Source organism: Pungitius pungitius, chromosome 3 (assembly GCF_949316345.1).
Source record: "Pungitius pungitius chromosome 3, fPunPun2.1, whole genome shotgun sequence".
Classification (NCBI taxonomy): Eukaryota; Metazoa; Chordata; class Actinopteri; order Perciformes; family Gasterosteidae; genus Pungitius; species Pungitius pungitius.
The window spans coordinates 26,662,529-26,690,507 of NC_084902.1; the positions used below are offsets into that span (position 1 = coordinate 26,662,529).

General features: G+C 47.7%; 1 protein-coding gene across 2 annotated transcripts in view; it reads right to left on the bottom strand.

Moving 5' to 3' along the window:
- The window catches only part of zranb3 (zinc finger, RAN-binding domain containing 3), a 51,504-nt gene that overhangs the window by 18,604 nt on the left and 4,921 nt on the right, over positions 1 to 27,979 (bottom strand). For both annotated transcript variants that reach the window (XM_037472761.2, XM_037472754.2), the window contains exons 3-15: positions 26,912 to 26,930; positions 26,418 to 26,596; positions 23,971 to 24,202; positions 20,506 to 20,591; positions 19,086 to 19,257; positions 15,888 to 16,022; positions 12,936 to 13,055; positions 11,537 to 11,656; positions 10,816 to 10,995; positions 10,212 to 10,385; positions 9,435 to 9,852; positions 4,986 to 5,195; positions 465 to 610 (exon numbers count right to left, since the gene is read on the bottom strand). In XM_037472761.2, the coding sequence (XP_037328658.2) occupies positions 465 to 610; positions 4,986 to 5,195; positions 9,435 to 9,852; positions 10,212 to 10,385; positions 10,816 to 10,995; positions 11,537 to 11,656; positions 12,936 to 13,055; positions 15,888 to 16,022; positions 19,086 to 19,257; positions 20,506 to 20,591; positions 23,971 to 24,202; positions 26,418 to 26,596; positions 26,912 to 26,930 (2,191 nt within the window). The remainder of the gene's footprint in view (positions 1 to 464; positions 611 to 4,985; positions 5,196 to 9,434; positions 9,853 to 10,211; positions 10,386 to 10,815; positions 10,996 to 11,536; positions 11,657 to 12,935; positions 13,056 to 15,887; positions 16,023 to 19,085; positions 19,258 to 20,505; positions 20,592 to 23,970; positions 24,203 to 26,417; positions 26,597 to 26,911; positions 26,931 to 27,979) is intronic.

Below are 27,979 nucleotides of genomic sequence, written 5' to 3' on the forward strand. Positions count from 1 at the left end.
AAAGGAAAAGCATCTATCTACCTTGAGATAACGTGGAAACACGGAGGGCTCTCACAGAGCCGGTGTTGATTTGTCCGCTCCGGATAGACCCGCCCACAAAGCACAGCCTGCTTTATGATAAAAAACGAAGCATAACTTACGAAATGAGCACCATGCTGTACTGAAGATGACTTGAAACTAAGATGGAGCCCATTAACTCAGGTTGAAAATATATTTACGGAGCTACTAAATCCAGAGAGAAGCAGACGTCTCAATTAACAGACTTCTTTCTGCAACCAGAGGAGTCGCCCCCTGAAGGCCGTGAGACAGAATGCGGCTTTAAAAAAAAAGGCAACAGCTATTATAGATAGAAATTAGGAAAAAAGCCTACGGGTGACTGGGCCAAACCAAAGCACAGGGGGGCCTTTTGAGGCAACGGCATTAGAACCGCGTCCAGCCCGTCATCCAACACGCTAGCGCGGTACCTTGGAGTACAGATACATGCGGTCGGTGTACTGGCTGGCGCAGAACTGCAGGCCCGGATGGATGGGATAGGCGTCGTCTCCGTCGGGGCCCCCGTTGTCGCCATGGGCCTCGGCAGCAGGGGGGAGGGACCCGGCAGGCCCCCGGTCTGCAGGGGCAGAGAGGGAGAGGACCGGCTGATATCTCACTCAGTACATGTTATTGGCTCATTATTAGCTTCCTCGGCTTTATTGGTAGCTCTGTTTGCTCCTTTGCATCGAGTCGCAAGAAGCATTAAACTCGGAGTTATTGCACACAGCACAATATTAAGAAGATATGACATTTGTAACGCATCATTAAAAACGTGGTCACATACCGCTGAATATTTAACTTTATTGCTTTCAAAACACTTGATTGAAGAATCGGAAATGAAAACAGTTCAGTCATTATCTTTGACATTTTCATATAAATAGGAATGGAAGTAGATATAACAACGTTGAGTTCTTAACGTACCAGGTTTGGTGTTTGAAAGCAGCAGACTGTTTGGAACGACTAGGAAATTAATATAAATATATGAGACGTTCATTCACGCTTGTTTTGTTTTTTCAGTTTCAAATAATTTTGAATGTGCCTCATCGTCAACAGTGCACAGACGTGAGCGCAGTGTGAGGACAGTAAATTGGATCCGATTGGTTGGTCTGAACATCGGTCTCTAAAACCGCACAGAGCGAGACATGCATTTGTAGAACCACGCTTAATCTGCCCTCTGCGACACCGGGTTCAATTCCTTAGACTCTAAAACAAATAACGAGCAATAACGCTTTTACCTCGACCCCTGTAATGTTCCGTGAAAGGCCTTTTTGTCTTTGACCGGCGCGCCTCGCTCCGCCCGTCACGTTTCCTCTCACCCGAACAACGCGGGGGGGTGAGCGCAGCGAGGGAGGAGGAGAGAAGGAGTGTAGGGTGATAAAGTGGCAAGTAAGGGATTGCTCTGTGTGTTAGGTGGGAGGAGGGGGCAAGGGGGGGGGGGGGGGGGGAGCATTAATGTCAGCCGTGTAGCTCGCTCATCCTGCCAGCGCCTCGCAGGAAAAAGGTCAGCCGGTGGAAATGAGAGCGCCGCTGCTCGGCCACGCTTCATCTAGACAATGACCTACAACACTCCGATAATACTCGCCTTGAATCACTTCGCACGGCCAGTTGTCTGCCGCTCGTGAGAACGCGCGTTGTTGGGCTCGCTGATGGGCGTTTGGAGAGATACTGATGCCTGAGTGTGACCGCTGAAACGGGCGCCGCCGCCATGAACCGGGTGGTCATCAGCTCCAGGAGCGTTGCGTGACAGAAGAAAATATGGCAAGAAAGAAAAGGCCCCAGCAGCAAAACATCGAAAGGGCAAATATATTTTCTCATTTTTTTTTCTAAATTGGAGTTATGGGATCCGTCGTGGACGGAGTTTTCTGCCATGGTTGGTTTATTTCAAATGACAGATCTTTTCTCTGTGCTTTTCTCACTTGGCTGAAGTGGGCGGGGTTTAGTGCTTTCACCCTTTCAAATCAAAATGTAGTGACATTTGAAACCAAAATTTTAATATTGAGCAGGTTCTCAAAAAACTGTAAATGAAGTGACTTCTACCTTAAATATTAATGCTTAGCTGCCAACAGTCTTTTATTTCTCTGGAAATGGTGAAAAACGTTCTGCTTCTCCAGATGGAACGAAGCATCCAGAGTGTACAAGTACTCATTCAGACCTGAAATGGCCCATTAGTTCTCAAATGTTGTCACATGTCGCTGTATACAAATTACTGAGACAATTTACAAAAAAAAATGTTTTAATCATGTCCCATTAGGGCTTCCATAATCAGGCCTTTGGTTTAAAATCTCTTTTTGCCGAACAGCTTTATTTCCGTTTCATCTCCTGTGTGAATACATTCATCATTAACTATATTTCAACATGTTGGACTCACCACTGCTACTATCATGCTTATAGGATCAGTAAGATACTGTCATTGAAACTCAGTACTTCCTGCACAGATTGGCGACTATTTGTGAACTTACGGGCAATGGTTTACCGAAACGTATTGATTCAGTTTGATGGCGACCTTCTTTTTTAAACTTTTTTTCCACCTAATATCTAACCTGTTAACTTATTTCCTCTCCTTGACCTATCGCGAACAATGTCCATATCTTTCATTTTTACATTTTTATGTTTGCCGCCCTCAATTTCCCAGGTTCTGGAACACGTCGTTCTGATCTCATCCCGGATTCCGGTGGAAAGGGACGATTCACAAAATCCCATCTATCTGTCCTTTTACATCTGTAATGAAACCTCACGGTTCTGCAATGTGCAACCGACGTTTGTTGTAGCCAGGTCCCCCCCTCCCCGCCAGGTGCCCCCCACTTCCCTTGTTTGCAGTTGGGGGAACGCGCCAGCTGCATTAAGTGGGCCATTTAAACGATGGGGGCGATTCATCTTACAGAGCCGTCTTTTTGGACGGTCACTTACACGGTATGAACAGTGCTTTCAAAACACCCCGAGGGATTTATCTGTTATTTTACTGCGAGAAAAAAAAGAAAACAACGCCTAATTGGACTGAGTCATCTCATTTTCTGCAGGGTCGAAAAGGAAAAATATAAAAACCTTTCCAACTGCACACTCAAAGTGTGAAGAGAATCGCTGCAGCGTTTGAACCAACATAAAAAGAACTTGTATCCATGTTGGAATGTTTTGGTCATGCAGATTGATGAAGAGAACGACAGTGAGGAGAGAGAGAGAGAGAGGTGGAAGAGGAGTGATTGCCTGTCTGTGCTGTGAGGAAAGTAATCTCAGAGCAATCAAGAGGTGGGGGCGGCAGACAGCCCCGCGGTTTGCCTTCTAAAACCACGGGCAGGTAGAGGAAAATCATTAGGTGCTGCGTCTGACCCCATAGGTCACTTTTATTAGACAACTGCCGTGTTTCGCCCTAAAACCACACTGCCGGAAACCCAGTGGCATCGGTTTGTGACTAACAAACGGACTACCCGTCAACGGGATGGGACGGGTAGACGGAGACAGATGTTCAGACAGGCGCACAGATGGACGGCTGTATCGACAGATGGATCGATCGGACAGAAAAGTTAGACGGACATGCTATGTGGCGAGGCAGATAGACTGAAGGATGGATTATATAGACAGAAAATAGACAAAAGAGAGATGGATATATATAGATGGATATATATTTATCTATCCCGGCAGACGGACAAATGGGACAAGATAAAGCAATAGACATAGCTATGGTAGCTACAGAGACTAAGTACAGGACAACAGCGAGCTAGATACATAGGTAGCACATTTACTTACAGAATTATAGACAGATATGTAGCTGGCTAGCTATTTAAGGAGAAAATGACAGGCAGGCAGACAGAGGAAGAGACGTATAGATGTATTGGTTGTCTCCAGGGAAAAGTTAATGTCTAAAGGGGAGGAGGGGGGTCAAGATGGCAACCAGCAGCGTCTCACTAGTGCTGCCATTTGTGATCGACGGTGAAGCTTTTATCTCCCCGCTGGAGTCGTTCTAAATACGGGTGCTTCTCAGAAAAGAAAGCTTTCGCTCACATTTAGTATTTCTTTGCCCAGTGAGTAGGTTGGGGGGGCACAGGTAGCCACGGAGATGGGAAATTGACCACTTGACAGTCTCTTGCCACTAATAGATTTGAGAGCGTGTGTGTGAGGCTCTGAAAGGACACGACACTACCAAGTTATCGCAGACAGAACTTTAAACGTTGAAGGCTAATATGGGTTGAAGGCAACCACAGACGTCTGCACGCTTTCAGAGGCCAGGACACAGGCTTTTCTTAAACTCTGATGGTCTGGAAATTTTTCTTTCAATTTTTGTCTCTTTTCAAGAGCACTTCATATTGCACACTGTGTAATTAGTTCTTTGTAATTAGCACAATTTATTGCTTTGCATATCCCTTTGAGACAAAACTACTTGAACACAGAGGTCTTAATTTGCAATATTACCGACTATGTAATTGGGAATTTGTTTCTTCACATCCCTCGGAGACTTGCAAACATGTGTATGTGTAACCAGAGTGGACGGGGAGGGCAGGTTGCGTTTCAAGGATAAGCTGATGTCCGGGGAGGGTTGGGGGGTGAGGGGGTGAGGGGGTGTTGTTATGTAGCTCATCAGTTGCCCTACTGGACGGCGTTAGACCCTGAAAACCTTGTGTGTATTTGGGTGCAGCAAGTAGGTCTCATCAACAAGCTGCACTCAGGAGATAACTCGGGTTATGCGCAATATCTGGAGTGCAGAAATAGCCAATATCCCCTACTAGGTACTAATAATAGTAAGAATAATGATGGCCATCCCCATATGGAACAAGATATGGTCCCTTATTGGTCTGAAGTGATAATATTAAACAGCATTATATGGGACGGTGACAATGCGGCGCCAGCCAATTTCCCTAGATATGAAAAGGAGAAGATTGCAGGTGGGATTACTCTGTGTGGAGGAGGGGGGGGAGCCGGCAGCGACGTGGTCGCCTCGCTTTCTACAGCTGATTGTTTACCTTTGAGCTTTCGCTTGTCCTCCTCCTCCTCCTTCGCTTCTCCCGATTTCTGTTTGCCTTCCTCCTCCTCCTCCTCCTCATTGCTCTGGTTGTTTGTGAGCGGTTTTGGACTCGGGGCTTTTTCCCGGCTGAGCTCCGGCTCTGAACCGGAGAGGACGTGGCAGCCCCGGTCCCGTTGGGTCGTGGAGGGTTGCTGGGTCCCGGACGGCTCTGAGCCAGAATATAGAAAGGGAGGGGGAGTGAGGGAGAGAGAGAGAGAGAGAGGAAAATGAAGATGATTTTATTGGCAGAGTAATCACACTTTGAGGAGTTTCCCTGGCGAGATATCCATCATCTGACATGAGGGACAAAATGACCGCTGACATGAAAGTAAAACTCAATATGGCTCAATGCGGCTCATTAGCAGCGATATCAGCGATCAGAAGTCCTTCACTAACGATATTAGAAGATCGGGGGGGGGGGAATGGACAGGGTGTCGAGGAATGTTTGAACACACAACTGTGCATTGCTCAGCAGCACGTTGGCTGTGAAGCAGAGCTGCAGATGAAACACCTGCCACCACCCCCCGCGCGCGCTTCCTGCCGCCTATTTCCTCAGCTCTACAGTCAATATAATTTGCCGTGAGGTGTAGATTACGTTGGTGTCGCATTGTTTTGTTAATTGGCCGCCCGCATCATGTGCAATTAAACCTAAAGAAAATAATGGGCGACCGCTGCGTCCGTCCGTGGTGACGCTCCAGCAGCTGACGCTCCAGCAGCTGACGCTCCAGCAGCTGACGATAGAGGATTGCCAATCACAGACCTGGCTTCTATAAAGAAAAATCAGCCCCACGTTCTGCTCTCCAACCATTGGGGTCGTTTTCATTCCCACTGATTTTGTGAAGGTCGGGCAGAATTTTAAGCCACAAAAATGTTAATGGGACGTGAGGATTATTCCGTTGCCATTCATAGACTGCATGTCATTTTAAATTTAAGTGGCGTCCTGACGCCCAAACTGAGGGTTCAACACTACTGATGTATTATCATCAAGGTAAAGCTGACGCACTGGATTTGCTGCTCAAAGCGTGAAGACAATTATTTATAACACAATGTAAATGTCACTTTCGGTCTTCTTCACAGAACTTCTTATGGAAAAGTGCCACGTTTTTTCTTATACTCCCTCTCCAAACTTTCCTAGTTAAATATAAATCATATCCTCTTACAGTATTTGTTGAGATTGAGGTGTGAAATCTAACAAGACGGTAAGTTGTGAGACGCAGAGGGCTAATTAGTGCTCGTGCCTCTCCGCGGCTCGTTTCTTCAAAAGGCCAGCCTCCAGTCGGCTCCCTGAAAATGTCATCCGAGTCTCTGGGCTCCTGGCCCCGCAGATGCACCCCCCCCCCCCCTTCTCCCCCCGGTAACAAGCCGAGAGAGGTCGCGGAGAGACGGCTCAATTTGTGTTAAGCTGTCCCCGCCGAGGAAGACGTTAACCATTGGAAATCCTACAAGGCTGTGCCACGACTTTACCACAGCCCCCCCCCCACCAATCAGGAACCCCATTTATGTCCGTAGGGTTATGGTATTGATCCTTGTTTTCTGTTATGTATGAGCATATTTTTTCAGCTGTTGAATAAAAGCAGGAACAAGCTTTTATTGCAGCTCTTGGGCAATCAAACAGCTGCAGCCTGTGGCAAACAAAAAGAGGGTAAAAAAAAGAAAGGAAAGTACTTTGTCCTCACATGAAATGGTTATGACTGGCCTTTGTTGTTTAACGCGGAAAAAAGAATTTGGAGAGGGACGAGTGCTAGCCGAGCGGTGTGGAGAGCCGTGGGATAACCAAACGGCCCTCTTCTCGTGGGCTCTGCGGATTGCTCGTGTGCCGGTGAAAAAAAAAGAAGGATCTGTAGGATTTTAACAGAGCCCACGCTCTCCTGCCCTGACAAAACAAAACAAAGGCAACCCAACACCGCTGATTCAACCAGAGAGAGCGCTCGGCACGGCGGGATCCACTTTCTGGAGAGAAAGTTCTGCCGATGCCACCCGAGATGTCCGACCCCGTCACATAAAAAAGGAGCTTATAACGCGTGACAGTTTGATTAAAAAAAAAAAAACGGGTTCTTGATTACTCTGGGATACGGCACAACAGTGATTCAATTTGTGTCCAATTAATGAGGGCTGTTGTAATTTGGTATGTTCCCCTCCTTGCCGCAGAGGAAATACAGTGCCAACGCCTCCAGATAAAGAAGACTAGACCTTATAAACATTTTTTAAAAACACTGTTTAAACCCCGGCTCAGTGGGCCCGACGGGCCTGGAAAAGATTTCTCAACGTGCCAAAGTGGTGTTCACGTGGCTGAAGTAAGACCTACACTCAATGTCTAGAAAAGGGTTAGAGGTACACGGAGCGGATGAACCAGTGCGTTCGCCCGCTCAGACGCCAGCTGTGAGAGACGTCAGCACGCCCACATTAGCAGCCTAGCAAGGCTAACGCTAACCGCCTCAGGACATGGAGACCAAATGAATGAGTCGTGGTGAAGCCCAACCGCAGCTGCTCTCCATTTGGTTGAGGGAAGTTTGCGCTAAATGCGGCAGCTGTTCCAGGATTGCGCCTCATCGTCAATGCTGCTTGTTAAGACATCTTCTGTGGCTTTACTTGACATGTGCGGAGGCCGAGTTTTGGGTCTTCAATTCTTCTAGCATGATGTCATTTGCCGAATTTCCACCTGAACCCATCACCCCGAAACTATACATGTTCGCTGAATTTGTCACTTGGACATTTGGTGGTATTGAGAACGTTCCATTAAAAATAAACAAGAAAGTATTTCATTCTGGTACAAGCGCCTCGCGGTGCGACTGACTAATGTCCTTCGGCACGCCGACTGCTTCTTTCTTCCTCTACAGCTGCCGCTTGGCCGGCGCGCTGCTCAGATCCGCGGGCGGCGCGATGCCTCTTCTCACGCCTTCACTTTGTGTCATGTGGCTGCCATATCTCGGCAGCACGTCTTGATGCCGGTGATTGCCGTCATGTGTGAGAGATGGCCGCTCTTGAAGGGGTAACATTTCTCCTGGCGAGCAGTCGGGGCCCCCGGAAACTGATTATTTTTCCTACAGCGCCACGAGCCGAGGACCGCGGTGCCACGTTGAGAGATGTCTCCGTGCATACCGTTGTTACTTACTCGCCGCAGCCTGTCATCTACAAATTTAGCGGGTCGTTAAATTCCCCGTCTAGCGAGCCGACACGGCCCCCGCCGCTCTGAATGCAGAGCGGCGTTCAGAGAAGAGAGCGTGATTGCTGAATAGTTATCGAGCATCTGCTGCGGCAGAGAATGAACCGAGAGGGGCGAAAGAGGGGGAGCGCGTGGGCGAGCACGCCCCTCCCCCCCCCCACCTCCCGCTCCCTCTCCCTCGCTCAAAAGGCCGAGAAGCTGCCTGTTTGAACTGCGCGCGCTTGGAGGCCGCCGCCGTCCTGCCACCGGGCCGAGCTGCAGACGCAGCCCTCAGCGTGGCCCGTATCTGCCCCGCACGCCTCCACTCAGTACAGACCTCGGATTTGCGCGTTGGCGGGAGGAATAATGACCCTTTTAAAACCACGGGCACACAGTTCCCACAGTTGCGTCCTGTAGAACTGTGCAAAAAATATGTGTGGTGGCGTGTTATGAGGTGTGACGTCATGAAGTCCCCCCATTTCCTCTTGACATGCCCCGTCCCAGCCGGTCGTGTCTTTATCTTTGTCTGATGAATCATCTTGGCCAACTGTTGGTGCTTTTTGTTATTTAACCCCCTCACAAACACACACACACTTGATTTTCAGGCGGTCAAAGTGTTATCTGAGCGTTGCAACACCACTGTAAAAAGTCAGGGGAAAATAATTTGCAGTAAAAAAACAACGAGCCTGCATAGCATTTTGATAGCAATTGATTTTTTTTTTCTTTTAAGGAAATGCAGGTATAAACGACCCCCCCTAACCCTTTGCAAGGTACAATTATAGGCTGTCAGAGATATCAGCAGGAGCCAGGTCAACTTTTCCCCAACTTTGTGCGAAGACATTCGCAGCGATGGTAGGGATCGGTCTCTCCCCCCCACCCCCTCTTTCTCCCTCCCTACTTCAGCTTGACAGGTGAGAATTATACTGAGTCCTTGTCATTGCAAGAGAGAGAGAGAGAGAGAGAGGGAGAGGGAATATTCTCCAGGGAGAGCTATTTCAGACTCTGGCAAGCCTGCCTTCGTCTTCCGCTATCACGTGTCTCCATCTGGTGAAATCTGTAATGCTGTTCAAAAGTATTATGTCAACAGACTGCTGAGATTGATATTGACAGAAAGGGAAATAAAGAGCTGGCTGGATTTTGCAGTCAGATGCAAAGATGATGGAAATGTCTTTTTTTTTTTTTTTCTTCCCCCCCCCCCCCTTCCCGTCTTTCCTAATGGAATCCAGTTTGACATGGGATTTGTTAGAATTTGGGTGGTGATCCTACCTGAGTGGACCCCGGAGGGAGAGCGCGGGAACTCGCACATCTCGCAGTACGGCAGCAGGCCGCTGTTGGAGTAGGTGCAGGCCGCGCAGCCCCACTTCTGCAAGGCGCAGCGGGGCTCCGACAGCCTCCGCGGGGCCATGGAGGGGCCCGGGGCGCCGATGCAAGCCGCCGCCGCCGACCTGCGCCGCCCGCGACCCCGCAGCGGTGTCCGGAGCCTCTTCAGCTGCGGGGAGAAGTCCGAGAGGTCGGCCAGGGAGCAGGACGCCTCTCCTTCGTCGCCTCTCGTTCCAGAGTTGCTGCCGCTCTCTGAGGAGACGGAGGGAGAGGGCTCCTCGTCGTCCCTTCGCTTCCGCTTCTTCTCCGTCCCGCCGCCCGGGGACAAGAAGGAGCGTATGTCGTGCTGCTTGTCTCTCTCAAACTGAGAGAGGTCAGAAAAAAAGGACCCAAATCTCACTTTTCACCAAAAAAATAATTTGTCACAAAAATGCAATATTTTCCCCTTTTGGTGAACAATGTCCTGAGGCCAAGTTCTGCCATGGAGACTCAGGACATAAAGTGATCAAATATGGCTCCCATGTTTTGCACAGCTGAAATCTATAACATAATTTGCATTTTCTTTGAGAGAAAGGGTTTTAAGTGCTTGGGTGATTATTATTTCCCTTTACAGCAGCTACTCTATCCATCGAAAACAAAATATACATCTAAATAAACCCCGCAGATTTCAAACTCACAGACTTAATAAAATAACGCAAAAACGTCCTCCGAACGCGGACTCACGTGAGTGAAGAACAAGTCGTCCTTGGCCTTGCCCGCGGCGCCCTCCAGCGGCAGCACCATCTCGCTCGGCGTCCACGCGTCGGCGAAGTTGAGGAACTCCCACTTGTCCTTGTCGCCCTCGTCCGCCTTCAGGTACTCCTTCCTGCCGTTCAGGGTGCTGCCGGTCACCGTTTCCTGTGGGACACGAGAGGACGCTCAGCACTCCTGATTCTTTTTCTTCCCCCAACTCTCCGGCCCTTTTAAAAAGGATTTCTCTTCCACTAATCGCGCATTCAGCGTGGTTTGATGTGGGAGTGGTCAGATCGTATTTGAAGAAATCGTATTCACGCGACTTAAGTAAAGTACTGCTGTGGACGGATTTGAGACATCGAAAATAACGATAATTTTTACAGTTTAACTGTAAATGTTTACACTGCATCTTAAATGAATGACGGATTACATTTTTTTGGACAGAATTTGGACGGAAATATGTTTTCGATATTTCATCAATTTTTAGTGGGACAACATAGTTTCCAGCAACATTCAAATGAGCTTCATTGCTGGAATGTGCAGCAAATCAAAGCCGCCCCCCCCGCACTCCCCTCCCTTCCCCCCCACACAGCACCTTCCTGTTGAGCATGGACCACATGACGGTGTCGAAGGTGCCCTTGGCGATGAGGTAGTGCACGTTGACCGAGGCGCTCTGTCCGATGCGGTGAGCTCGATCCTCCGCCTGCTTCATGTGGCCGGGGTTCCAGTAGAGCTCGGCGAACACCACGTGGCTCGCCGCGGTGAAGGTCAAACCCTGTAAAGGACGGACACACACACACACGCACACTAATAACAGCGCACTTCAAACAAATTAAAGCTCATTCACCTCAGATGGAGCACTCCAGCCCACGTCTAATGAAATGTGATTTGGTGAAATCCTTTTTTTTTTTTAATAACTAGAATATTAGCAGCTAATTGCCGTACGAGAGGGTTTTGAGCACCTACTTCCTTTGATTGGAACGCGCAACATATGCACACATCCAGTATAATTAATGTCAAGTTTATGATCATAGGCAGAAATATTTTCGGCATTTATTTCTACTTGCACAAACCTTGATTGGGATTCAGTACCACCATGAGCCGTCATCGTTATTACCAACATGCACGAGAAGACTATTTATTGTACCAAGTAGAAAGCACGGGTTCATCCGAGTGCTCATAAGTGTTTCTGAATATTCAAATTCATCTCTTTAAAACACCATTCCAGACTCATTTGTGACTACTTGAGGAACAGATAAAAAAGATAGGAAGTTGAGTCATAGAGTGTGTGTGTGTGTGTGTGTGTGTGTGTGTACCTGACCGGCTGCCTGGATGCTGAGGATGGCCACCCTCACCTCCGGGTCACTCTGGAACTTGTGGACCAGCTGGATTCGCTCGGAGGACGGGACGCTGCCGTCGATGCGGATGTAACTGGCCTGCAGCGACACAACGTTTACTTCTCGGGAGGGATTTGAGATTCATCTCCTTTGAAAAGCAGTTTTATTTCTTCCTTTAAAACACAATCTAGACGTTTTCTAGGCCAGACTGACCAAGTTAAATAGGTTATTCATCACTGACCGAGACCAGGCAGCAACCTCACGGGGGAAGCCAATGCGGCAGTGTGTTAAAACTTCTATTCACCCTGATGGCCATATGAAAAAAATCATGGTCCATTTAAAGTCAAACAGACCATAAAGCATGAAGTATTGTGGGGAGCTACCTCCGGATGGACAGATGAGCTTCTAACAAAGCCTGAACATTTAAAAGCCCGGCAGCTTTTTTCCATTAACCTCCATTTTATACAGGAGATTTCAATGAAAGAGGAATGGAAAAAACGTGAACAGAAGCACGGAATAAATGTTAAAAATAGCTGTTTGGAAACAAATGACAGCGATGGTGGTAACAGATTTTCCTTCTTTTCTTTACTACATTTTCAGGGAATAGTAGTTGCTTGAACTTGACAGTTGCCGAGCCGCTGATGCGCTCTTTTGGTTTCGGGTCGGCAGTGGCCATGAAGATGAGAGGCTGCACGGAGGTCTCGCTCCGGCAACAAGGCCATAGAGGGGAGAAGAAAAAAAGTAATACTCTGAAGTCAAACCTGCTCTTTCATTACACTCAACATATTCACAACTTCATTAAAAACACCCCCCACCCCCCCCACCCCCATCCAGCTGGCAACAGGCGAGAAGAACGTCACGTTCCCCTTTTTAGCCGCGTCCCCGTTAATTGGCGAGTGCGAGTGCACCGGAGAGGGAGCGGCGCGCGACGAATGTGCGATCACACAAAGAAACCGCTGTTCGGCGATGACGCCTCACCGAACCACCCCCCCCCCCCCCCCCCCCCCCCCCCCCACCCCCCCTGTGACACATGGGATCAGTGCTGGAAGTTTACTTTCAAAAAGAGGAGAAGAAGAACAGAAAAAAAACAGGTTTTGTTTTTTTTTAAGCGAGGGAAAAATAATTTAATCTTAGATGATTTGCGATTGATTCGCTCCAGAGGTGTTTAACACAATACGAAGGATTGTGCCTCTATATAGAACTCATTATCTACATTGCACTCCATAATTAAAAGGGAGCGTTTTGGTTGTGTTGCACGCAAACTAGTAGTGACTGCCAACACCTGCTGCTCCTCAGTATGTGTGTGTGTGTGTGTGTGTGTGTGTGTGCGCAGTCGCCTCCCAACACCTCCGGTTGCCTGCAGAGCGCCCGCGGTTACCTTGGCCTCGATGGCGGCCTCAGTGCAGGCCTGCAGCATGGTGAGGTGGTGGGCGAACACCAGGAACTTCAGCTGCTCTGACTCCAGCATCATCTTGATGTAGTCCTTCACAGCTCCTGCCTGACCCCCCCCCCCCCACACACACACACACACACACACACACACACACACACACACGAAATGGACACAGATGAAAGAGAGCTGCTGAATCCATCACTTCGCTGGCCGGGCCGCACGCACTGAGCAATCGGCTGGATGAGAGAAGAGGTCGATTAATCACCGCAGCCTTCTTCTCTGCGTGATCGATTCTCTATTGAACGCCGCGGATCTGGACTCTAAAAGCAAGTTCGCGGAGGCGCCAGGGGCCGGAGTTCGGAGGGGCGGGGGGGCTGGAATTGTCAGCTCAGATAGTGTGGGCAAATCAATAACTCACAACTTGGAGATGTGATTTGTGCGTGCGCTTTGTCGCCAGACACAATAAAAAGTCACCTTTTGTTTCGCGGGCAACGGGAGGAATGGAACAACTTAATATAGACGTTTTGTTTTTTTTCAAATGTCGCTACATTTGATTTATCGTCAGTTTTTTCGAGAATATTTCGACCTTTTTCATGCCTCGCAAGCGCCCCTTAAAAAGTACACTTTACAGTAGTGTTTCATAGTTCACCATTTTTATTAATGCCTGGTATTTTTCTTGATTGATTTATGCTTGGAAAAAAAAAGAAAACACCACACGGCTAATTCAACCGGATCTCGCAATTGTGATTGACAGCCAGAACGGTCTTAAAAAAAAAAGAAGAGGTGGCGGTGAGTTAACTGCGCCCTGCGGCCCTTCGTATCCATTAGCGATCGCGCCGCGGCGGCCTGTCCTCGCCATTTCCTGCTGGGTGTGCTGAGCGAGCGTGTCATCGGGCGGCCGGGGGCTCGGCTCGTCTCGGAAGGGCCCAGAATAGGCCACATTGGTGAGAAATGCAGTTTGGAGTTTTGATTCCAGTCAAGTAGGGTTTCTTTTTTGGGATGTTGGGGTGGGGGTGGGGGGGGCACTGTCTTCGTAGTGTGAATCTCTCAACATTCCTGCAACCTGAAAACCTCAGCTGCCATCACACCTGCTGTGGTGGGTGAACCTCCGCTTTGCCCTGCAGGTAATTAGCCGACGCGCCCAATAATGAATCTCCTCGCCGGGCATGCCGACCCCGTTCTGATCTGGGGGGTGGGGGGGGGAGGGGCTCATTACTGACGGTTCGGCTTCGCCGGGCTTCCTTCCGCAGAGTTTAATTAGTGCACAAAGTTCTCGGGCTGTCTGAAGCGGCCCCGTTAGATCGCTTTAAAGTCCGGCATCAGAGCTGTCCTCTCTCTGGGTAATTGGGAGCAGATGCTTGGCGGGTTAAGCAATAAAAATACCCCAAAGGCGTTTTGGCAGCGCCGTCGCCGGGCGGACTGGCAGGCCGGTGGTCATGCAGGGGCCGTGGTGCCCGTCAAGAGTGACATAGATTTGCGAGCATATCCCAGGCTTTCTGATCATACTGCAAAAGTAAAAGGGGAAAAAAAGCAAGAAAGAAATACAGAATGCTTGTTTTTTAGTTTCTTTTTTCAAGTAGAAAGGATGTCCAGCTCTATAAAAAAAATAGGGAAGTAAACAATAGGAGAGGAAATGAGACTGGGTGGGGAGTATTGGCTTTGAGGTGGGCGGGTTGTGGCGTGGGAGGGGGCTTTGTAATGAAAGGAGGTCCAGTGTTAGGCTAAACTGAGCAGAAATCCAATCAGCAAACAACAGCGAGCGCGAAAAAAGATCCAAGCTGGGAGGCAGGCTGAGCGAGCGGCGCGTCGATGATTGCGTTCGGAGGCTATCTCCGGTCTTCCTTGACCTCTGGAATGAGGAGGGGGGGGGGGGGGGGGGGGGGGTGGAGAATGGGGGGGCTAATTGAGAGGAACTTCGGCTCTTGTACATGGCAGACGATTCGGCGAGGGGGTTGCTGTGTTTGTTGGGAATGTTTATTCCACAGCAGGTGCAAGAGGAGCAGCCCTCTGACCCCGGACCCCCCTCACACCGTGTGCATCGAGCCACCTTCCCCACATCGCCTATTTCTCTCTCATTAAAAACGAGCCGTTGCTTCAAACCCGGAGCCCGGCCGAGTTCCCATGGCAACAGCATCACAGAGATGCTATTTTCAGTGCGGTGTGTGTAACTTTAAGGTAAAGTGTAATCATGCCAGGCTGGACGCAACTAGATAATACCTCAGCTATAACTCCCTACTTTGTCTAAGTGCTTTCACCAGTGACGATTAGGCTCCGTTACCATGGCAATGCTTTCCCATGAGATCTCGCCAAGCGGTTGGCCAAGTGCTCTGAACACGATGTCGCGATATCAATTCAATATCAACACCTCGTGAAGCATCAAAAGAAAAAAATGAAAACATTCTAATGTCTATTTTGAGACTATTTAACCGGTTGCAGGTGATGTATGTAGCCGGGTGTTTTAACTGTTGGGGGCTGTTCACACACTTCCATCTGTGAGGCAACGTTGCACCAAGGATTTGATGGCGTCTGTTTTCTCACAGCTTTGTGGGGACTAGGGTAGCTTCACTAAAAACTTTTAAAAGGAGGTTGTTACATATGTAGTCATATTTGATATTTGATAAGATTATATATATATATATATATAAACTAAACGAGCCAACACACTGAAACACATTAGGTTAAAGGAAAAAGACACCAGGACTGATGCTACTCTCGCAGCCACTCGGGTAGCCGTTTGTGCTAAGCTAAGCTAGCCAGCTTCATATTCAGCACAGAGTCACGCGAGTGGCATCAAGCCTCTTATTTAACTCTGACAAACCTGGCGTTTCTTAACCCACACACTGCAGAGCTGTTTGTAGGATTCAGAGGAATACCATATAATGACAAAGGCTGAGGTTCAAAAAAGGTCTACACAGGCACCATCTGGTCCCCCTTTACCTTGGCGATCGCGGTTTGCTTGTACATCTGTGTGACCAGGCCCATGACCTGAGTGAAGGGGTTGTCCGTGGCAACGTCCCCCGACCCCAGTCCCTTCATCAGTTTCTCCCACTCCGCGAAGCTGGCCGAGGCCTCCTGAGAGAGAGAGAGAGAGAGAGAGGACACGGTGAGGCCGCATCCTTCATTTCTTCATTCACACCTTTTTTCCGTCTCGCTTGTTCTCTACTGTGTTTTTTCTTTCTCTCTTTGCGATATAAAGGGCAAAACAATTAATGGTGCTGCCGGGTGTCCTACTTTCCCTGGAAGAGAATGAAAGAGGGAGAGAAAATAGAGAGGGATGGAGAATTCCCAAGGATGCCACCCTCCCTCCCCCTGCCTGGGCTGCTGAGCTAGGTGGGTCATGAGTATCTCCCAATTATAGCCGGCGTGTGACAAGCCGGGGTCGAAGATGGACAAGCAGCCGGGCCAGGACGATAAATCAAGCAGCGCCTAGCACGCTCATTCTCTCTCTCTCTCTCTCTCTCTCAAGGTGATTGGCGAAGAAGTATTTAAAGGCGCGAGTTTGGGGAGCGCAGCGGGGAGAATGGCTGGCGGAGATCGGCGTATGCTGCCCCCCCCTCCGGAAAAGAGCCGCACATTTGTCAGTGTAGCCGCATGGGTTTCCCAAAAAACGCACACGAGAGCACTGTTTTTTCTCCCTAGAACGCAATGTATTATGTTGGAATATGAGGGGGAACGTTGCCTCTCTTTTTGTCTCACTTCAGAGCACTTGGTGATTAAAGGTTATTTCGAGCCTTTTGTTCACAACCGCCTGAATTCAGGATGGAAATGTGTTGAAGGGCGGGGGGGGGCGGGGGGGTGTTCAACATATTTCCATTGACGAACGTTTCGTTGGAGCGCTGCATTTCAAATGAAGCAAAAACTGCGAAGCCATATGGCGTGTTGAGGGAGGAGGTGGTCCGCGCGTGGTTGAGCACATACATACAGGGAGGGTGGCTGATGAGTGAGTGAGTGAGTGGGGGGGGGGGGGGGGGGGGAGATGGCTTATGAATGCGAGCGCACATGGAAATCGAAATGGAGGCTTTTTCCCCAATTAGCATTTCAGCGAATTTGAACCCTCGTCAAATCAAGGACGGGCGGGGGGGGGGGGTTGCAGTATAGCATTGCGAGAAGCGCCGAGCTGCATTTCCTTTACGTCCCTCAGATGTCTGCAGCGTTAACGTGGCATGGGCTGTTGCCCAATGTTTATCTCTAATTAAAACATTTTACATTCAAGGAATGGGGAGAAAAACACTCGGCTGTTGATGATATTCACTGGACCAACACTGACAAAAAGGCCAGAGATGAAAACGTAAAGGGCAGGCGGGGCATAAAGTGTCTGCGGCGGAAGATAAAAGCCGTCATTAGGGAGTAAAATGAGACGAGGGGCGAGCGGAGCTGCTGAACACTAGATATCGTCACTGGGCAAGGCGGTGATTAAAAACACCGTTTTGTTGGAGGGGGTAAAGACACCCGGGCGGCCTTTTCAGGTTCCGAATTGCTCAAGTGTCACTTTTCTGGTGGGGAGGCACAATGGCCTTCGCTTTGGGTTCACACTTCCCTTTCGCCTCCCTTAAAAAAAACGTCCATTAAGCAGCGAGGGAAAAGAGACAAATACCAGCGCCTCATGAGCTGAACGGGGACGGACGAACGGACGAGGGAAGCCGGCCGTTCTTTGTTTCCACCAAAGACAAATGATCCGCCAGCTCGTTTATCGGCCGATGCTCTAGCGCGGCAAAGCGAGAGCGACCACGAGACGACAACGTTATCAAACGCTCGCCACTATGCGGCAACACTCGGCGTACTGAGCCCACACGTGAAAGCGTGCTTTAACATTTGAGGATCGGCCCGACTGTTAATAAGCTACTTCCTTATCACGCTGCCGTGATTAGAGGATGGAAGAGCTCTTATAGTGATCTCCCCCCCCCACCCACCCACTCATTCTGGACCCCCTGCTGTAGTGGTGACCCGGCATAGAGAGTGGAAGCTGGGTGCACAGGTCACAATAGCAATCATGTGTGCTAATGCATTTAGCGCGGCGTGGGAGGCAGAGGGTGCAACCACGTTGGGGGGTGGGGGGGGCAAAAGAACACACGCCAAACATGGCATCCACTCTACAGGTGCTCAGGTAGGGACCACACACACACACACACACACACAAACACACACACACACATCTCAGGTAAAGGAAACTTATTTAACCGTAATGCAGATAGTCAGAAAAAAATCCATCAGAAAACAGTAATTAAAATACTTCCAGTCGCCTAAGGTGACCTCTTTAAATTACCTGCTTTGCGAACTGGTTATCAAAAATCTTAAGTAAATAAAAAAATCTTAAAGAAGGATTAAGGCCCTTTATAAACATGTTAAAATCTACGCAGACTGTTAGGTGATGTAAAACTGCCATGATGTTTGGTTTGTCCGTTCTGGGCTTGCTTAGAACATGGCGGCAGTGCACTCTGTTAAGAGAACCTGCTCTTGATGTAGACAAAAACATTTTATATTACAAATGTTAAACAGTGAAAATCTCTGTAGAAAACACTTTGGGTCAGATGGACCTTAAACACAGCAGACTGAAGAGAATGGTGAAAATTAACATTTTCCAAATTCTAAGAATGGAGAAGGGACAAGTTGGCTATACCAGCTGAGAGGAAAAACAGCAAAAAATGAATAAAAAAGATGATGAGCGGGAGAATATTGTCTCTGTACATCATCTTAAATCACCCCCCGATGTGTCGGAAATACACAAACCTGGAGATAACAGAATGTAATTTTACCCAACAGCGTGAATCTGCCTCATCTCCATTAATCGAGACGTGGCACGCAACTGAATATTTGGACACAACGCTTTTATTCAATTGGGTGTGTGCGAGCACGAGCAATTAATCATTAAGTCCATCGACAGAGAAAAAAATATTTGGGAACCATTTTTGATGGTTAATAAACGTTTGGAGTCGTTTCCCAAGCTGGACATTTGATAATGTCACCTTGGGCTCTGGGAAATTACGAGCGGCACCCAATTATTATCTGACATTCTCACAAAACGATCAGCTAATGATTAGTGTGTCATGAAAAACAATTGTTAGCTGCAGCCCGAGAACACAACATCGGCGAGGCCACTGGCCGTGAAAAGGCCACGCGCCGCCGCCTGACGTGTACCTTGGCGGCCTCCTTGGGCAGGTCGAAGGGGATGCGCTGGCTGACTTTGGGGGGCAGCTGCTTGAGCACGTCGGACTTGAGGCGGCGTATCATGATCTCGCTCAGCCGGCGGTGCAGCTCCTCCAGGTTGGACGCCCCGCGACAGTCCCACTGCCTGCGAGACCCAAAGTACCTGTGAGAGAGGAAAAAAACGGGAGGGGAAATGTTGATAGCCATGCAATTATTATTATTTTTGTTTAAATACATGGGAAATATAAAACATTCCCACTAGCGAGCTGCTCGGGCACTGCAGCAGCTTTCCATCGTGTACCGCCGAGAAGCTCTGCTGGAGCAGTCGGTGTGGTTGTGTGAGTGTGTGAGTGTGGGGGTGGGTGTGGTAAGCCTTTTGCTTAAGGGCAACTTTGCAGAGCAGGAAACTATTTTGTCTAATGGCCAAGGCAGCAGGTTTAACCAAAAACGCGCCCGGCAACTTTCACAATTTTATCTGCCAAGCGGATTTTTAGAATAGAACTGGCCCGCCGCACAAAAGGCTCGTCATCTGCCACATTGGCTGGAAGTGTGGGCAAACTTAACCAGCCGATGCCAAAACACGCCGTTTTCACACTTTCAGGTTTCCTAACGTGCAGTTGCTGAGAGGAGAGGAAGGGAAACAACGTTTCTGCTTCTGTTTCGCAGAGGGGGGACTTGAACCGCCTTCTCTTCTCCGTCCCACAACGCGCCACAATGAAGAGAACAGGGAGGCTTTGCTCGTGTGACACTACCTTGAGTGTTGACGTGCCACGCCGAGCGCTATTGCATACAATGTGTTATCATTAACGCCGCCGGGCCCATCCAAAGCGGAGCGGGCCGACTTTGATAGACATCCAAGACAATGCACTTGATGTGTGTGTTCACACGCGTAATTGATCGTTAATGGCAACTGGCAGCCGGTTGGCATTTACCGCTTGGATACGGTGAGGGTCTGGCTCTGACAACAAAACCACCACAACTCAGCGGCACCGCCACTCGGCACAGCTCACCTCATCCCAGCAGACACTTGAAAAGAGTGGGATTTAAGGGTGGGTGAGATCCTTTGGAAAGTCTGGTTATATAATTGAGCAACAAAACTAAGTGTATAAATAAGAACGGATTAAAATTAGGTTTGATTTGCCAATTTAAGACGTTTTACAGTTTATCCACCTTTTTTGGTGAACTAAATATGAACCTGGGACTACTTGGCTTATTCAAATCTCAATCTATAACAACAAATTTTAAGCAAAGCCAAGGAGCTGCTACACGAATTGTCTGATAAAAATATCAAACAAGTAGCATGGTACATGTATTGTAGCATTAAGCTACGCTACATATAAGGAACAGTTTATACAAGGCGCATTATGGCTTGGTGTGTGTGTGTGTGTGTGTGTTTGTGCTGAAGACTCACCTGTATTGGGCGTTGCAGTATTTCTTGGCGTAGTCTGTCCAGGTTCCGAACCTTTTGGGGTAGAGGGCATCAATCTGCATGAAAAGCTGTGAAATACAAAGACAGGAAAAGGCACTTAATAGCAAAATAAGTTTGTCCAAAGCCACCAGAGGCTGTGTGTGTGTGTGTGTGTGTGTGTGTGTGTGTGTGTGTGTGTGTGTGTGTGTGTGTAAGGGGAAAAGAGATAGAGACTAGTCAAGGAGAATGTTTTATCATCTTACCGAGTCCCATTTTTAAATAACCTCATTTTTATTGCAAAATCCATCTCAATCCCTCATATATTTCCCTCCCAATATTGCTTACTTCCTTTGCTTTTGAAATACAGAATGATTTGTCATCTTATCTATTGAATTTACTCAAATTATACTAAGTTACATAACTTCAGAAAGAACACGTTCATCCAATCAAAAGTTGAAATAGTCTGCGACATTTGCAGTAGCTTGTTTTAGCTTATGTTAGCAACAAGACACAGACAAAGGGATTTTTGATATTGAGTTGAATTCCTGAAGAAAATACATTTATATTTCTCCACCGAGTTCACTCTTTTAGTTTTGCTGCTGCAGGTTTTCTTGGTCTGGAGTAACCAGTAGCGTATGGTGGCTCATGTTAGCTGTATATTTTGTTGCTGTGTAACTGTGAACTAACTTGTCCAATCTTCTCCACTAAAGATAATGTTGTACTGCTGTGTTTTACCAAACGCCACTTTCCATTAACTTAACTTAACTTAACTTGTTGTAGCTCATGTTAGCAGCATTTGGCTATAGTTTGCTAACTCGCATAACGAATGCAAAAAACCTAATACTTCTTTCATATGAGTCTGTATAAAAAACGCTGAACAAAGATTAAAACACACTGTACCTCAACAGGAGACATGCTTTCTTCTGTGAAGTGAGTGTCCCCTTGTGACCTGTAGCCAGTGCAGCTAACATGCTAACCCAACAATGTGTCCCCTTGTGACCTGTAGCCAGTGCAGCTAACATGCTAACCCACCAATATACACTTTTAAAATATAATATGAAGTATTATATATATATCTGAGTAGTCTTAAGTCTGTGAAAAGGAAAGCTAAGTAGGCAGCTGCTGGCAGTATCTAAGTATTTAGCGTTAGCCTCCAAGCAGTATCAATCTTCTCAGTAGGAGTAGGATTAACGTGCACAGTGGTTATTTGTGTTAGCGCCCGGCCAACCAACCAGGTCAAACCGCCAGTGCAGTAAGATAAGGCGAAACTAAAAGAATGAAACAGATTTGGAATAAAGGAAAGTAAATGAATTAATTTTAAAATTTTAAAAAATCAAAAATCTTTGGATTGTTAAAAAAAAAAAAAAACTCCTTCGTGTGGCATCTCAAATTTGCCGAATCGGCAGCGGTTTCTGAAGAAATGACATCATCGGCGAGGCCATCGGAACGTGCAGCAAACACGGCGAGCGCGCCATTCTAAACTCAGGGCTTGTTCGACGGGAACTTTGCATCCCCCGCCCTCACACCGTTGATATGATAGGTGGGTGGAATGAGGGCACATTGTGAACGGTGCAGCATGCCCCGAGCTGTGTGCTAACTCAATGTCAGAGCCACAGTGAGTAATGATGGCAGCGGGGAGACTGGCACAGAGGCAGGGACAGGGCTTATCAGGTTCATGCTGCCGATGATAAAATGTTATATTGGGTTTTCAGATTCTAGTGGCAGGGAGAGGGAAGAGAGATTATATCTAAAAAAAATAAAATAAAAATAACCTCAACACTGCAAGGCGATGGCAAAGACAGGAAAGCATGTATCACACACACACACACACGCACACACACCCAGTATATAACACGTGTTATTCATGCACACTCTGTCTCCGTGACACACCTTCTCCAGATTTGTTACAGGCACCAACTTTGCTCCATTTTGGAATTAATTAGCTGCCTGCGATCGCAGTTAATTATCATGATCGAGTCGAGGCAATAATTAAGTTTTCCTCGCAGCGAAGTGGCACTTTGATGACAGAGGAGTCTGAGTTCCGTCTCACATACGATACTTAAAAGTAGTCAACACAGAACCTATGATGTCAGACATGTAACGTTGTTGGTTTTCAGCGCCATCACTCAGTTAGCAAACTGGTTTTTGCCGGGACAGATTAAAATAAGTTTTATTTAGATTTATAATAATTGTATTTAATCAAATATTTGTCATGATCTCACACCAGTATGGTACTAAGATTCTGACTCTAAATGTACCAAAGTGTGGCATTAAGAATTATGCAATATAATATTCATATAATATTAATTAAATGAAAAGAAAGTGTTGGGCTTTTCTGTTGGGAAAAAGGTGATGTCACTTCAGTGCGCCAATAAGAGTAGTCCTGGGGAAGTGGATTGGTTTTTGACTAGTTGACTGAGGTTTCTTTTCTCCGCTTTTATGGGAATTATTCTTATTCAATATCATATATATTTTGTCCTGAATTTTTATAGACAAATGCTAATTGTTCTAGGTCCTCCAACTACAATCGTTATCTTGCCTGTGCTCTATTGCTCCTTGATGTGTGGTTTTTCCAGTGGTTTTAAGTTTCTATATGTTTCTGTCGTACTTTACATGCTCAGATTATGCAGGTTGAATAAACTATTTGTAAACAGAGAAAATAAATTGACTTCTTATGCCACATTATTGACTATGGCCAACATAAGCAGATTACAAACAACATCGCAGGAGCCCAAATTAATGCTGCTCCCGGGGGAGGCCTCGAGGGAAAGCAGCGACCGTGCAAAAGCCTCAGCATGGAGCTGTATCAGTTCCCCGTCATTAGGGCCCAGTGGACATGCGGTACGTCTTACTGATACAGTATTCGTCGTCTCACGTTGAGGCCCCCGAAAAGATTTTCATACACTTCGTACTGCGGTGATGGAATGCAGCTGCAATCCACCACGTCGAAGCACCATATATGAAAATGATATAATAAATCATTACGGATATGGGGAACGACTCCGGCGCTCTCAAAACGCCGTTGTCCTGTGAGCAGCCCTTCTTATTGTCTCAAAATTCAATAGTCACCCCCTTCCCTCCCCATGCGCCTCATTTTATTACATGTCTCATTTATTGCAGGGCGGTGTCTGTTCATATCGGCCTTTGCCAATGAAGTTTTTGCGCAACAAAAGGTTATTGAAATAAGACCACGGGATCCTGGAGGATAAGTGATGCCGGGGAGAGTTAATTGGCTTTTTGAGTGCTGGATCAGAGCGCAACCTGCACGTTGCCATGGCGATCTACCTTTGCTGCTTAGAGAGGGCTCTTTGTGAGGAGCCGCGGAAGAGCCGCGAGTCACTAATGTTTCTTCATTAGTCTGGGTTAAGAATCAGGACTTTTGAAACTGCAGGGGGAGAAAAAATGAAAAAAGAAGAAGCTCACTCCCATAATAGGCAACCTGAATTCTATTTAATCATAGTGTCTTACCTCTTCGGGCCGACCCAGGGCCGGGGTCCCGGTGAGCAGGATGGCCCGCTTGGCGCCCTGAATCAGGGGCGCCAGAATCTTTGTCCGCGCCGCGTTTCTGGACTTGAGGTAGTGCGACTCGTCCACCACGACCACGGCGAAGCGCTGCCGGCTCAGGGCGTCCACCAGGGGGCGCGCGTCCGTGGTGAGCAGGCCGTAGCCCAGCACCGTCACCTTACTGCTGGCGATGCCCCTGGAGGGAGGGACACACAAAAAATATTCCAATTTGAGAAGCTGGAATAATTCATTGTTATTGCATTCTTTAAATAAAACTGTCATGACAAATAACCCGTCTTGAAATACTTAGCACTTGATGTTTACAAAACGCTAGCTTCTAGCAAACACTAGTCAAAGAAGGGAAAACCACGCATCGATTGGGGCCAATTTTCAGCCACGGATTTATCCGCATTTGATGAGGAGAGCACTTTTTAAGGCAGAACGTCAGGTCTTTGAGATGGAGTCAAAATGAACCGCGGTGCCCACGGGCGTCCTAGTGAAGGAAAAACGCAACCGCGGGGCTCACTGATGTGTTTTTAATAGCTTTTAAAAAGACAACAAGAGGAGCCCTGCGGTGCAGAGGGATGAAGAGACGTCGGGCTCTGACACACTGCAGTCATCTCCAACGCTGACAAATGGGTGTCAACGGGCAGAGCTAAATACTAACTCAACATCTGCTCTAGTGCGTAGCCCTCAAGGTAAAGGTAATGTGTGCTTAAAAAAAATCCATCCTGGGCTGTATTGCAATTTTGTTTAAATATTTCTTCCGAGTTCACGCCGCCCCCCCCCCCCTCTCACCCCCCGAACACAAAAGCAGATAAACAAACAAACGGAGCAAGGTGGAATTTGGCTTCACGGGGACTCGGATGAGAAACTAAAACCTCCCCAGCATCTGTCAGCTTCCAATTCTTTGTCTCCACACACACACACACACACACACACACACACACACACACACAAACTCCAACGATGAAATACACCTAAGGTGCCATTCAAGTTCTACTGAAGAACGAATGAGTCAAAACACCGAGAGGAGGTGCTGCATAATTCTCTGCCTCTCTCCTCACCGTACAGTCATTAACACATCCCCGGTTCAAGGACGCATTTCTGTTTCCCCCCCAGAAGGCTTTCACAACTTCTTTTTGCGCCTCGGCAGTGATGCAAGGTGGAGATTTTTTTTTCCTTCTGTTTTTCCCCTCAGTCGCAGTTAAAGAAAGTTTGTTTTATTCAAAAAGAGAATTTTATTTTATTTTTTTAAACTAGTGGGAACTAGGGGAAAGTTGAGACGATAATAAAAGTATTAGTGCAACGGCAAAACCCCAATCAATACTAAAAGCTGTGAAAATGAGACGCATTCCTCCAGAGCAGCGGGGGGGTTTTTTCTTCCCCACCCGCAGAGGAAAAGAATTTCGGCCCTTGTTCAATATTGTGGACGCTGGTATTGACGTGATTTGTCCGTCAGCGCTGTCAAACACCGGGTCCCGGCCCACTCCCAGCGCCGGGGGACACGCCGAGATTAAATTGTCAGCCGCGACTTCTCCGTCCATCACCAGCTGTGTGTGCGTGTGTGTTTGTGTTTGTGTATATTTGTCACACCGCTTCGAGAGTATTACCATCGCTTTCGTGAGAGACTCTGACCTCAACATAAGGGCATCAAATAGGGGCTGGATGCGACCTCTCACTTACATAATCCTGCGTATGATGGACATAATCCACGGGATTATGCACTCGGTTTGGATCCCGGGCACGAGACAAACGTGCAAAATGTGTCCCTATATGCTTAATATCACAAAGGGTTCAAGAAGAATTAATTAAAATGTATTATTGATTATTATGTGTTAAGTACAAAAGAAAAAAAACGATAGACTAGTTTCAACTCAAAACACTAATATTGTCACACTTCAATGTTTTTTATAATTTGTGACCTTTAACCTAAAATAGAGATATATGCAGCATGAACAGGATTTATAAGTGTATTTTCCTCAATGTTTGACTTTATGGCTCTCAATGTGCAGCTTTAATAAGCAGTTTGACAGTAGCCTGGGCTCATCCTTTGCTAATATTTGCCTTTCATTAAAGGAAACACATATCCACAGCTAATGTAAAGTTCACAGATTACAATTCTATCGTCTATCTGAAGCACAAGGGCAAAATTCCAATGCTATATTTTGATTATAATTCTACAAAACTCGATGCATGTTGTAGTCCTTCACACTACAGTCGTCTATGGAGGCAAATCAGCCCAAATCAGCATGGACCCGATTTGCCTTCATAATGACCATAATGAACAATTAATGTTCACTAGCGGGTGATTTAGCAGCTAAAGATACTTGATGTTAGAGACCAAAACAGAGATAAGAAGAAGTGCACTGTATACGGGTTGAGAAGCATTAACCCAAACTAACACCTACATGGAGTGGCTCTTGTTCTCCACCAGGTTGATGTCTCCCGGCTGCAGCTCGGGGATCCACCGCTCCAGCTCCTCGATCCACAGATACCTCAGGGACGAGGGCACCACCACCAGGAGGGGCCACTCCTGCCGGAAGGCGTACGCCACGGCGACGGCCTGCACGGTCTTCCCAAGACCCATCTGGAGCGACCAAAATCAAACGAGGGGGGGGGGGGGGGGAGACAAGTCAATTGCACGACGCCACAATCTGCGGCAAATTGTATATGACGGCCGAGCTGATGCAAGGCCCCAGAGTAATAAGGTCTCAGAATGATTCTGGTGTCAAAAGCGATTAGGCGCTCGGGAGCGCTGCACGGGGCTGACAAATTCATTTGGGAGTCATGCACAGACGCCACAGGCTCCTTTTTATTTATTTATTTTTATGTTGTTGTTGCTGTTGTTGTTCTTCTTCTTGGGAAAAGCAGATTTCCTGAGCCAGCGTTGTCGCGTGCTTACCTCATCAGCGATCATACATCTGCAAGACAGAAGCACAGAGAGAAAACGCCGTCAGGCCTGAAAGGTTGGCTGTGGGGAGAGTCCGCCGCGTGCACGTGAGGAAAAAAAACAGCGGCGCGAGGGCTTTGCTGGAGGGCACCGCAGCATCATGCGCGTAGAGAGGGAATTTGGAAACACACAAACACACACACGGTCCAGTTTTGTCACTTGGAAACCAGGGAGCAACACGCCGGGTGATGCAGAGGCTTGAATATAGTTGCCTACTTTTTTCAGAGGAAAGTTTTAACTTGTGCGTCCTTTTTTTTATAATCAAGTCGGCTTACGCGTCTCTCAAATTGCTGTTGAGGTTTAACCCAAAAAGGACGCGGCTGTGAACCAAGCCATCCGGTAGATGTCCACGGGCAGCGGCAGATTAAAAGTTGCAGCGGCAATCGGTTGGGTTCCAGGGAGGGAGGATCTTTTTACTTTTATTGACCTTAATTAAATGAAGCCTCCAAGTCTTCCAATGAAAAACTTGAGTTGATTGAAATTTGAAATCAGTGAATGAACAATGATGACGTGCTAGAAGACTAGATGCCTAAATATTTTCACCTGAACCTTCTTTTCTGGCCAACCACACGTCAGCCTAGCCCCCCCCCCCCCCCCCCGGGGCATTAACATTGCGCATGATAAAGGGAACAATGAGAGCGTGACACATTCCTTGGCTGAAGTTGTCCCCCCACTGTGGAGGAAGTACCGATAGATCAAACCCTGGCTCCCTCTGCCCGGTGTATACGGGGGCCCTTTTGTCATGACCTTGCATATTCATAAACGCTTCCAACACCGTGTCGAGAGCAAGCGGCTCGACCGAGCAGCTCTGAATACCTCAGACACGCTCTCTCATTATTCACACCCCCCCCCCGTCTCCGCCCCATTTCTCTCTTTCAGCTGAGGAACATGATTAATGTGCACCTTGCCACTGGTGTTTTTTTCTAATTGCCCACCGTAGCACACCGGCCCAGTCAGCGCAATGTGTGCGAACACACACACACACACACACACACACAGTGTGAAAAAAATGCACACAAA